Source organism: Saccopteryx leptura, chromosome 13, assembly GCF_036850995.1.
Source record: "Saccopteryx leptura isolate mSacLep1 chromosome 13, mSacLep1_pri_phased_curated, whole genome shotgun sequence".
Taxonomy (NCBI): domain Eukaryota; kingdom Metazoa; phylum Chordata; class Mammalia; order Chiroptera; family Emballonuridae; genus Saccopteryx; species Saccopteryx leptura.
Genome location: NC_089515.1, coordinates 34625680 through 34638383, shown reverse-complemented (window position 1 = coordinate 34638383; position 12704 = coordinate 34625680). Strand labels below are relative to the sequence as shown.

The following is a 12704-nucleotide window of genomic DNA, read 5'->3' as shown; positions in this document are numbered from 1 at the left end:
CTTCCATCCTTTTTTTTTTTTTTTAAGGGAAAGAGACAGATAGACAGGAAAGGAGAGAGATGAGAAACATCACCTGGTAGCTGTGTCGCTTTAGCTGTTTATTGGTTGCTTCTTATATGTGCCTTTACTGGGGGCTCCCCCCAAGCCAGTGACCTCTTGCTCAAACCAGCAACCTTTGGTCTCAAGCCAGCGACCATAGGGTCATATCTATGATCCCACACTTAAGCTGGCGGCCCCACATTCAAGCCCCATGCTCAAGCCAGGAACCTCTGCGTTTTGAACCTGGATCCTCAGTGTCCCAGGTCAACGCTCTATCCACTGGCCACCACCTGGTCAGTCTTCTTACATAGCTTTGAAGGGAATAGGATTGAAATGGGAAGGGAACTGCTTAGTTGGTTAGAGCATCCTCCTGATATGCCAAGGTTGCCATTTCTATCCCCTGGCAGGGCACATACAAGAATCAACCAATAAAAGCATAAATAAGTGAAACAACAAATCCATGTTTCTTTCTCTTTAAAATCAATCAATCAATAAAAAAATAATAATGGGAAGGGAACTATGGTATACTTTCTTTAAAACCTACGCAAGTTATTTTTGTCTTCCTGGCATTGTCTACATGTAAAAAAATTAACCAGGAGTGGGGCCCAGGAATCTAGGGGATTTATGTATACTGAAGTTTGAGACACACTGCTTTGGCATTTATTGTCAGTTTGTAGTCACTTATACATAAGTTTTATCTTCCTACTAGGTTATTTCTTGCGGATAGATTTGTATTGATAGTCTCCAAGTTTACCACTTTTCAATAATTTGAACTTAAAGTATGGTGAACTTTGTTTATTTACTTATTTTTACAGAGACAGAGAGAGAGTCAAAGAGAGGGATAGATAGGGACAGACAGACAGGAACAGAGAAAGATGAGAAGCATCAATCATTAGTTTTTCGTTGCACACTGTGACACCTTAGATGTTCATTGATTGCTTTCTCATGTGTGCCTTGACCGTGGGCCTTCAGCAGACCGAGTAACCCCTTGCTCAAGCCAGCGACCTTGGGTACACGCTGGTGTGCTTTGCTCAAACCAGATGAGCCCGCGCTCAAGCTGGCGACCTTGCAGTCTTGAACCTGGGTCCTTCCACATCCCAGTCCGATGCTTTATCCACTGCACCACCGCCTGGTCAGGTTGACCTTTGGTTTTTAACATATCTGATCACTTACTTGGTTTACTCTCATGGTGTACCATCTAGTGGTAATAGAGGGTAACTTCCATACCCCAAAGTTTAATTCTCTGTTGCTATATAATGACTTTGAATGCTATTATAGGGAACCTTGCTGAGAGGAGGAAGCACTGATGAATTTTAAATATATATTCTAACCGACGTTAGTTTTATGTCAGGGTTATGTTTCTGTTATCTATGTGTACCATATGTATTGTTTGTCACACAAATATTATTTAAAAAAATTATTACAAAACTTTATAGTCGACTTGTTTTATAAGCTTTATAATTTTTATGATATATGTCATAAGCAAGACAAAACCGCTTAAAAACAGAGTGATTGACTATGGACAGTTTAGGGACTAGACTAGAGACTGTAGGTGCCCTTAAATAACATAATCTAGTATGGGGGAAAACATGTAGTCAGATTTCGTTTTAATGTTTATATAGTTAACATCCATATAGTTAACATCCTAAGAGGTACAAGTAAAGCATCATATCTGGACGAAGGCCAAGAAAGACTGAGAAAAGACATTTTCAAAGGCCATCGAAGGCAGAAATAATGTCAGTTTGCTGTGAAAAGACACTGGCCAAAGCATCCCTTCTCAGGGTCGAAGACTGAGAGCATGGGCTCTGGAGCGATCAGCATAATTTCATATTTTTAAAAAGGACATTTTAATACAAAGGGAGTAGGAAAAAATTATTTTTAAAGATTTTATTCATTGATTTTCCAGAGAAAGGAGAGATAGAGAGAGGTGGGGGGAATGAGAAGTATCAACTCATAGTTGCTTCACTTTAGTTCATTGATTACTTGCTGTATGGACTATGACCCGGCAAGCCCAGGGTGTCAAACTGGCAACCTCAGTGTTCCAGGTTGAAACTCAGATGGCAGGATGGTCTCTTTCAAAAGAAGGCAGGTGGCCACTTCCATTTCCCTCCATTTTCTGTAGGTTTCTCATTCCACCAAAAGACAGTGTAAACTTGATCATGGACCAGTCCTAGTCTCCACAGGGACCTTGGGCCCCTGCCTTGGCCACAACATTCTGTTTTCTGGCCTGACAAATTTGAGCCAGAATGACAAATGGAAACATTTAGTGTTATTACCTGTAACAGATCTTATAGGGAGACATTTATTCAAGTGACTTCACAGGTATGATCCACATCTGGCTTCAGCCCCCAGGCCCAGGACATCTGTTTCTAGGGGCCCAGAGCTGAGTAGACCCTAGCTGCAGTATACAGAACTCACAGAAGCATGTTTGTTTGTCATGAGCAATCCAACAGCTGAGCTGGACAGAGTACCGAGCAGGCTTGTCCAGCACACCTGTGGTCTGTGGGAAATCCTGCTGGTCAACCATGTGACACCTGCAGGATGTTACTCAGCATCAGGCCGAGAGGGGCTGGGCAGCCAGGTGGGGCATGGCATCAGCCTCTGACTGGGACAAGGGCCAGTTATACTGTCACCAGAGACAGGCAGAGCCCACCCGTAGACCTGGATGTCGTTGCCAGTGAGGGCTAGAGGCCAAGGGAGAAGACTCTGCTGTCCCTAGTTGGGAATACCTGCCCTCTCTGGACTTTGATTCTCTTTGGTCCCTATGAAATGGTAGCGGTTACCCAACACTGAGACACTGAGGTAAGTTAAAGAGTGTCCCTCTTTATTTCCTATTTGTTACTTTGCCAGGCATACCCCACTGTTGCCAGGCCTCTGCTTGAAGGTGGGGTTCCTCACCTCTGGGCCAGACTGCCTGGGTTTAAATATGCCATTTTTGAGCTGTGTGATCTTAGACAAATTATGTATTCCTTGAGTCTTAGTTTTCTATTTTTAACCATATTGTACTATTTTCCTATAGGAAATCTAAGGATATAATCATCAAAACAACTTCCCACAGCACAAAATTTTGTGCTGATTCTGATGGCTTATCACAGGAACTCAGACATCTTAACCAAGAAGGTTCAAAATTGGTTGAAGAGTGTATGAAACTCTGTGATAAACTCAATATCGACCTTGGAAGAACATCTCGAGAGACTGAACAGAAATGTGAGACTCTGAACACAAATGCACTTTGTTTTCCGGAACAGTGGGTATCTTGCTTAAATAAAAGAGAAGAGGAAATTCAGAACTTATTAAAGGTAATAACTTTGTAACTGGAACCTATTTTAGGGAGAATAGCAATAATCAAAAAATTAAATATTCTTGGCTAAAAACAAATGACATTTTTATATATAATAAATGACTTAAATTTTTAAGTGTCTAATAGTTGGTATGCTTATCCATGATCTTATTTCTTTTTATTTATTTATTTATTTATTTTTACAGAGACAGAGAGTCAGAGAGAGGGACAGATAGGGACAGACAGGAACGGAGAGAGATGAGAAGCATCAATCATCAGTTTTTTGTTGCAACACCTTAGTTGTTCATTGATTGCTCTCTCATATGTGCCTTGACCACGGGCCTTCAGCAGACTGAGTAACCCCTTGCTCGAGCCAGCGACCTTGGGTCCAAGCTGGTGAGCTTTTGCTCAAACCAGTTGAGCCCATGCTCAAGCTGGCGACCTCGGGGTCTTGAACCTGGGTCCTTCTGCATCCCAGACCAACGCTCTATCTTTTGCGCCACCGCCTGGTCGGGCTCTTATTTCATTTATATGTCTTCTAGATCTCAAAATTATTTAACATCTATATGATTTGTTTCTATTCTTGGTTTTTGACTTGTTAGTTTCTTTAGTTCAGAAAACCCTGTCTTGCGCCTGACCTGTGGTGGCTCAGTGGATAAAGCGTCAACCTGGAAACGCTGAGGTTGCCGGTTCAAAACCCTGGGCTTGCCTGGTCAAGGCACATATGGGAGTTGATGCTTTCTGCTCCTCCCCCCTTCTCTCTCTCTCTCTCTCTCTCTCTCTCTCTCTCCCCTCTCTATAATGAATAAATAAAATCTAAAAAAAAAAAGGAAAACTCTGTCTTGCCTGACCAGGCGGTAGCACAGTGGATAGAGTGTCAGGCTGGGATGTGGAGGACCCAGGTTCGAAACCCTGAGGTCACCAGCTTAAGTGCAGCCTCATCTGGTTTGAGCAAAAAGCTCACCAGCTTGGACCCAAGGTCACTGGCTTGAGCAAGGGGTTACTTGGTCTGCTGTAGTCCCCCGGTCAAGGCACATATGAGAAAGCAATCAATGAACTTTAAACTAAAGTGCCACAACAAAAAACTGATGATTGATGCTTCTCATCTCTTTCCATTCCTATCTGTCTGTCCCTCTCTCTGACTCTCTCTGTCTCTGTAAAAAAACCCAAAAAAACTGTCTTTAGATATATAATACTTTCTATTATATATACTTTTCTTCAGTACATTTAAATCTATGATTGCTTCAAGTATTGTGGATGCTGTTCTGGTCGCTCGAAGGATACTGGTTAGGTTTGTGTGTTTACTTGAATTTAACACTTACGTGAACTGTTTGTGGGCTTAATTTTTCTTTCTGTGCGATAACAGAATTTCACTAATATTCTTAGGAATTATGTAAAAGAATTTAAGTATTTTAAGCTGTATAAGCTATTTTCACCAAAAGAAACCAAGGTTAATGGAAAAATAGCTGATTTTAGGTTTGAAGCAGGAAATGTACCAGATGAGCCTAGAGATCTTGTCATATCGAACATTAAGGAAGCTATTAGAGATCAGTGGGGTTGTGTCATAATGACAGGAGCTAACCTAATGAAACTCCCCTGTTTAAAGATGGTGTAAAATGAGCATAAAAAGAGTAATTGCTACAATAGGTTAAAATACATCACACAACCAGGTGTTATGTGCTTTCAGTACCACCTATGAAGTATTCTTGCCAAAAAATTAAACCTAATTTATATGAAGCCTTTGGATCTAACTAGTTTGTAGAAAATATAGAAGACAAACAAACATATGAAAATACTGCCTAGAGATGCAATGGACCAAAACCAGAATTTGAGATATTCAGTAGAGCAATGACTGGTTTCTTCAACAACAATTATTTTCAAGGAGAAAATTATAAGGACCGATAAACCTATATCAAAAGATTGTTAAGACTAGAGAGCCTTATGTCCTAGTTTGCTTGGAACAGTCCTTGTTTACATCGTTGCATTAGGGAAATTAAGAATGACCCTTTTCACTCTGAAAAGTATTTCAGTTTGGATGGTAAATTACTGTATTCCCCCATGTATAAGATGCACCTTAATTTTGAGACCCAAAATTTGAAAAAAAAATTATTACATACAGTTATTGAACTCAAGTTTTATTCATCATAAAATTCATACAACTCCTCATCACTGTCAAAACTCCCATCCATTGCTTGTTCTCATCTGTGTCTGATGACGAATCACTGTCTTCAACAATGAGCAAAAAAAACAAGCGTGAAAAAGCAGGAAATGCAACTAAAAACATCTACAACCACTGTATAAGACACACCCAGTTTTTAGACCCCACGTTTTTCGAGAAAAGGTGCATCATATACATGGGGAAATATGGTATACTATCACCTACCTAAGACATACCAACCAAAACTAATAAATTCTGAATCAAACAAGTTGTGAAATACTTGAGACAACTGGTGAGATTTGGACACTGATTAGACATTTGATATAAAGAAATCAGTGGTTAATTTTTTTGATGTAAGAATGGTCTTATAAAGCTTTTAGAGGTGTATGCTGAAGTAAATGGACAAAAGGAATCAGGATTTGTTTCAAAATAATATTGGCGGAGAGAACGAGCAAATGGCCAGCCTTGTTTGATCTATAGCCCATGTGTTGATAAAAGTTGAGGCTGGGTAGTGAATATAAGGGGGTTAATTCTATTCTCTCTACTTTTGCATGTGTTTTTAAAACTTTACGGGAAATTTCAAGGTAAGGAGAAATGACATACTGTATTGTTTAAAAGCATTGACAACTTTGATTTTAATAATAAAAGCTCATTTGCATCATTTACAGGTTGTAAACCAAGATTGTAAGGCTTCAAGTTCAGAGATTACTGAAAAATTAAGCGGACATAAAGCAGCTAATGAGAACCAGCATAACAGTTTTCTTGGTCAGATAAATACTGATGAAGAAAAATTAACAGCACAAAGTCTAGAACTTAATAAAACCATAAAAATTGGTTTAACTAAGCTTACTTGCTTTCTACAAGAGGATATGAAACTGGACATCCCAACAGGTACTTTCGAGGGAAATAGGATTGTAACAATTTCTGAAGTTGAATTCAGCGTATGCAGTGCCAGGTGTTCAGAAAAACCAGGTCCTGCCAGAGCCTGATAGGAATTTACCACTACATATCATCAAATTCAAATAGGGAAAAATTGGAACCCTAAAGTAGCTTTAATGAAGCATTAGATATCATGAGATAGGTACATATCCCTCTAGAAATTTGGGTATCACAATTCAGCTAAATTTTACAAATATTCAGAGAACTGGCTTTGTTAAAAGAGGACATTTAAAAACAAAACCAACCATCTGTCTAGTACTATAATTTATTTAATTGCATTCCTCTACTTTTTGTTCAAATAAAAATTAGAGGACTGTAATTAAATAAATCTAGTTTAATGCAAAGCTCACCATATTGTGTATACTCATTTTGTCATGGGCTGTTAGATTGGCATTTAGGAATCACCATTTTGGGAGGTCGGAGGTGGCAAATATTGGCTGTATTGATTCCGGGAAGCCATCACAGAAGAAGGTTTAACAAGCTATTTAGCACAGGATGAGTAACTGAGTTATTCATTGGATTATGGTAATGGTTGCACACCCTGGAAATGTGCTAAAAATCATTCAGTAAGTTTTATAGTATATAAATTATACTTGAAAGCTTTTGAAAAAAGCAATTGGCTGGCCTATAGTGGACAGAATGTTGACTTAGAATGCTCAGGTTGCCAGTTCGAAATCCTGGACTTACCCAGTCAATACACATATAATAAGCAAGCAACTAGAGTGAAGCAACTATGAGTTGGTACTTCTTGCTCCCCTCACCTTTACTCTCTCTGTAAAATCAATAAATAAAATCTTTTATTTTAAGATTTTTATTTTTATTCATTTTTAGAGAGGGGGGAGAGAGAGAGAGAGAGAGCGAGCAGGAGGGGAGGAGTAGGAAGCATCAACTCCCATATGGTCCTTGACTGGGCAAGCCCAGGATTTTAAACTGGTGACCTCAGTGTTCCAGGTTGACGCTTTACCCACTGCGTCAATAAATAAAATCTTTTTAAAAAAGCAATTATAAAAGGATTTGGTGCTAAATACTACTTATTTTTTCCCCAAGAGTTCAGTAATATTTTTGTTCAGTTTTCAATAAAATTAGGAATATAAATTTAAGCAAAAAGGCAAATGCCTATATAAATTATGAGAGCATGAGTTCATTATAAAGAAATTAAACTGGTTAATACTTATTTAGCTCCCATCAAATTTATAGCAAAATGATTATCAAAGTGATTATGTTGGGAAAACTCTTATTCCAATAATGCTGCCATTCTGACTCCTTTTAGAGTTTACAACACATCTTTTGTACAGTCTTAGAAATGTAACATTTTATGTTTTGGGTTAGGTTGAATCTTGAAAACAAATTGTGTCTATTTAAGATCAGTTGTCAAGTTAGGAAATATTAGTTGTAAACAATATATGCCTGATAAGTGGGTGACAGGACTAGTATAAGTTCTAGCATTAAGAAAAAAAAATCTTCTATCCCACACTTCAATTTTTCTCATTTAAATGATGTTTACTAAAGGTACAACACCACAGAGGAAAGATTATTTATACCCGTCGACACTGGTGAGAACTGAATCCCGTGAACAGCTACTCGATCAGTTGAAAAGGACACAGCCTGATCTGTTTATGATGGTAAGTAGTTCAGAAAACAACAAAGAAAACACCAGTCAGGTAATTTTTTTACTTATTTTTTACAGAGACACAGAGAGAGTCAGAGAGAGGGATAGACAGGGACAGACAGGAACAGAGAGAAATGAGAAGCATCAATCATCAGTTTTTTGTTGCGACACCTTAGTTGTTCATTGATTGCTTTCTCATATGTGCCTTGACCGTGGGCCTTCAGCAGACCGAGTAACCCCTTGCTTGAGCCAGAAACCTCGGGTCCAAGCTGGTGAGCTTTGCTCAAACCAGATGAGCCCGCGCTCAAGCTGGCGACCTCGGGGTCTCAAACCTGGGTCCTCGGCATCCCAGTCTGACGCTCTGTCCACTGTGCCACCGCCTCGTCAGACCAGTCAGGTAAAATGTAAAGAGTTATGATTTTAGAATTCCCCCATAAATGCTCTTGATGGCATCAACTTCATGTGAAGAATTTTATTCTTTGTCCTTCAATTTTACTGTTATTCATAGTAGTTGTCTGACCATTAAGCCTGTTTATTTTAATTTGTCTACTTTTTATTACTAGACTAATGGATAAGATAATATTAATATCTAATATTTATGTTGTGCTTATGTTCCAGATACTGTTCTAAACACATTACACATATATTTACTCAGCTAATTCTCAGTACTTGGTGAGGTGGATACTAGTACTATCCCCGTTTTATAGGTGAGGAAACTAAGAATTATACTGTCCTAAGTCACAAGGATGGAGTTGGAATTAGAACCCAGTCAGGCTCCAAAATCTGTGCTCTGAAGTATAATAATTATAGAATAGTTGGAAAATCAGAAAGTAACGAAGAAAACAGAAAAGAAATTATAATCCTATTCTGAGAATACCACTTTTTTTTCTTTTTTCATTTTTCTGAAGCAGGAAACGGGGAGGCAGTCAGACAGACTCCCGCATGCGCCCGTCCAGGATCCACCCGGCATGCCCACCAGGGGGCGATGCTCTGCCATCTCGGCATGCCCACCAGGGGGCGATGCTCTGCCCCTCTATGGCGTCGCTCTGTTGCATCCAGAGCCATTCTAGCGCCTGAGGCAGAGGCCACAGAGCCATCCTCAGTGCCTGGGCCATCTTTGCTCCAATGGAGCCTTGGCTGCGGGAGGGGAAGAGAGAGACAGAGAGGAAGGAGAGAGGGAGGGGTGGAGAATCAGATGGGCACCTCTCCTGTGTGCCCTGGCCGGGAAGCGAACCCGGGACTCCTGCACGCCAGGCTGACGCTCTACCACTGAGCCAACTGGCCAGGGCCGAGAATACCATTTTTAACATTTTATTTTAGGTACTTCTGTATATGAAAACATTATTAGGATTATTTTCATTATTTTGTAGAATTTCTATTAATTTTGTTGAGGTTTAACTTTTATACAATGGATATTGTATTATTTTCAAAGAAGAAAACTATCTTTACTTTTGGAAAGATGTTTAAGCGCTTGGACTTAATCACTCATCCAGCTGTTTATTTTAGGACTCAGATGAAGAAAAGGCTGTTCTGGAGCACACCGTTGAAAAGCCTCGAAGTCAGGAGCCATCTGTAGATGCCAATGTGGATTGCTTATCAAGTGGCGGGGTTCCATTTTTCCAGGTACCTGATTATAGCCTCTCACATCTGGTGTCAGGCAGTCGTTTGCCATTCACCATGAAGGCAGTTCTCTTGGTAGGTGGAACAGCAGAATATTTTCAGTCATCCCTTTGGATGACTTGTTAACTTCTCTGATTTAGCTTATTTACACAAATTAGATCATTGATTAGGGATTCTCTGTAGGATAAAGGTAAATTCTGATTTAATCACCATCTTCAGTTGGTGATATTCAACTATCCCTTTTCTGCTTCCTACACCCTCAGAATGGATACTAAAGGCAGTCATTTCTCTTCTCTCCACCTTTGACACAGAAGTTCCAGGTTCTGTCTTTGCTCTAAATCAGAGTTGGAAGGCTGTGAAGTTTAAAAGATTGAGAGACCAAAGGCTTCTCAGTTAAATTAGTGATGTTTTCTGCCTGTGGCTTTACTCTTGTTAACTATTCCCCCCATGTTTCCTGAGCTCCTCAACTGCCCTGATGTTGTGCAATTCAGTCCTGTGATGTGCCCTACCCCTTTTAAACACTTGAGAGTGTGGCACTATAAACTGCTTGGCACCTCTCCTGGGTTTTGAAGACATGAGCCTGCACAGTCTGAAATAAAGATTTCCTTATACAGGACACTGATGTCTCCGTTTTACAGTGGAAGTACTGCTTCTGAAATATATATGCTTGTAACTGTCCTTCACAGACTGGCAGGTCTTTCCACCAGTCTCAGGATCCACCCCTAATTTAGGCTGTTAAAACTGCTGGCTCAGATTCTATTAAATTCCTTTTTGTCTGTCTCAAGGCAATTCTATCCCTAAATTCTTACTTTTTTTTTTTTTTGTGACAGAGACAGAGAGAGGGACAGATAGGGACAGATAGGAAAGGAGAGAGATGAGAAGCATCAATTCTTTGTTGCAGCACCTTAGTTTTCCTTGCTTTCCATATGTTCCTGGACTGGGGGCTGCAGCAGGGTGAGTGACCCCTTGCTCAAGCCAGCGAACATGAAATCACATCTATGACTCCACATTCAGGCCAGCGACCCTGTGATCTAGCTGGTGAGCCCACGCTCAAGCCGGTGGCCTCAGGATTTTGAACCTGGGTTTTTACGTTGCAGTCTGACCCTCTATCTAGTGTGCCACCACCTGGTCAGTCCCAAATTCTTTCTTTTACTTTATTCTTTACTAGTAGAGAACTCTCTGTATATTTCTTTCCAGTTTTCAGTCCTTCTATCTTACAAAGTTAATAAAATGGGGGAAGTTAAAAGAAGCTCATTACTGTCTGGAAATCTGTTCATTATTATTGTTTAAGGCATTTTGAAGGCCAAACTTAGTGGTTCAACTATGGCAAGGAAGTCCCTAAAGTACTAGGAAAAATTTGGGATTGCATTTTAAACCTTCAGCCGAAGTCTAGAAATTGTTTTTTTTCGCTGATAGTAGTCTGATGGGGGAAGTTTTCTGGGTTTAAAACTCTAAAATAGGTTTATGATTTGTCTCAACATTGATGACAGATTTTACAGTGATTGTCAACTGTCTCTTAAAGCATTTCATTGAGGATTTCAATGAAATACAGTCTTAAATGAGAAATATGAAATAAGTTTAAATAAAAGATAAAATAGTTTTTCAAAAATTTTCTTAAGGTAGCTCATATATTGGATTTTCTGCTTAAAACAGGATTGCTTGCCTGACCAGGCAGTGGTGCAGTGGATAGAGCATCGGACTGGGACGTGGAGGACCCAGGTTTGAAACCCTAAGGTTGCTGCCAGCTTGAGCGCGGGCTCATCTGGTTTGAGCAAAGCTCACCAGCTTGAGCCCAAGGTCACTGGCTTAGCAAGGGGTCACTCAGTATGCTGTAGCCCCCTGGTCAAGGCACATATGAGAAAACAATCAATGAACAACTAAGGTGTCACAACAAAGAATTGATGCTTCTCATCTCTCTCCCTTCCTGTCTGTCTGTCCCTATTTGTCCCTCTCTCTGTCTCTGTCACAAAAAAACTCAAAAAACAGTATTGCTTTTTTTTTTAATAATAGCAAATCTTCGTTTTCCTACAGGATTTCTTCACAGCAGCACTAAATGACATTTTGAGCCGGACAGTCCTTTGTTGTGGTGGCTTGTCCTGTGAACTATGTATTATATAATGTTTAGCAGTATCCCTGGCTTCTACCTACTTCTAGTGGTAGTAGCATCTCCTAGGTTTAACATCAAAAAAATGTCTTCAGGCATTATGAAATGTCCCCTAGGGTGAGGGAAGGGGGACAAAATTGCTCCTTATTGAAAATCACTGTGCTACAGTAAATTCTGTAACTATGTCTTGGAATAGCATATAAAATTAGTATTATTTTCACTCACTCCTTCCATTGGTGGTAAAATGAAGCAGGCATTCATTTCTACTTGCCAGACATATTGTTGGTTCAAACTTGTACTGAGCCTTTTTGGAAGTTTTCCACATTTAATTTCTTTCCAATGATCCAGAGAACTTTGAAAATAGAACAGAGCTAATATGTATCAAATATTACTTTATATTGACTTAATTTCTCCCCTTACATCCCACAGCATAAAAAGTCACATGGGAGAGACAAAGAAAACAGAGGCATTAATCCAGTGGAGAAGTCCAAAGCAGAAGAAACGACAGAGCAGCCTGTTACAAGGAGCAGATTGCCTCTACGAGCCTAGATATAGCTTTAGTTAACTTGAGGGTTGGTATTTTTGTTTTTAAGAAAAATGAAAAAACCCATAACCGCAGAGCTTGAGCCTGTATATAGATTTAAAACAAAAATACCATGGAAATACTGTCTACCCCATTTTTTCTGTGTGTTAAGTTGGGTTTCTTTTGGAATTTGCATTGAGTAAATATTTCTAGCTTTTGATATAAAATTGTCCTTTTATAACAAATGAAAAATATTTTTCTTGTCTATTACTAAATAACGAATATATGGAAGCTGCACTGTTGTTCTAGGCTTCAGCTTATATAGGTAAATACCCCACTGTTTGGTCTTGGAAAGGACCATCTCATTTTCTTTTGCTATGATTGAATTATGTCTATATTTGTTTGCCTCCTTTCCTAGACTTGTCCAGTCTG

At 39.5% G+C, this 12704-nt stretch overlaps 1 protein-coding gene across 2 annotated transcripts in view; it reads left to right on the top strand.

Annotated features, from left to right (window-relative positions):
* The window catches only part of KIF11 (kinesin family member 11), a 59231-nt gene extending 46827 nt beyond the window's left edge, over window positions 1–12404 (top strand). Inside the window, exons 18-22 of one of the 2 annotated variants that reach the window (XM_066355664.1) lie at window positions 3059–3338; window positions 6146–6368; window positions 7926–8038; window positions 9532–9648; window positions 12179–12404. In XM_066355664.1, the coding sequence (XP_066211761.1) occupies window positions 3059–3338; window positions 6146–6368; window positions 7926–8038; window positions 9532–9648; window positions 12179–12298 (853 nt within the window). In that variant the 3' untranslated portion in view covers window positions 12299–12404. Of the gene's footprint in view, window positions 1–3058; window positions 3339–6145; window positions 6369–7925; window positions 8039–9531; window positions 9721–12178 lie in introns of both variants that reach the window. The other variant, XM_066355663.1, reaches the window with a different exon arrangement.
* Window positions 12405–12704: the final 300 nt, after the last annotated feature.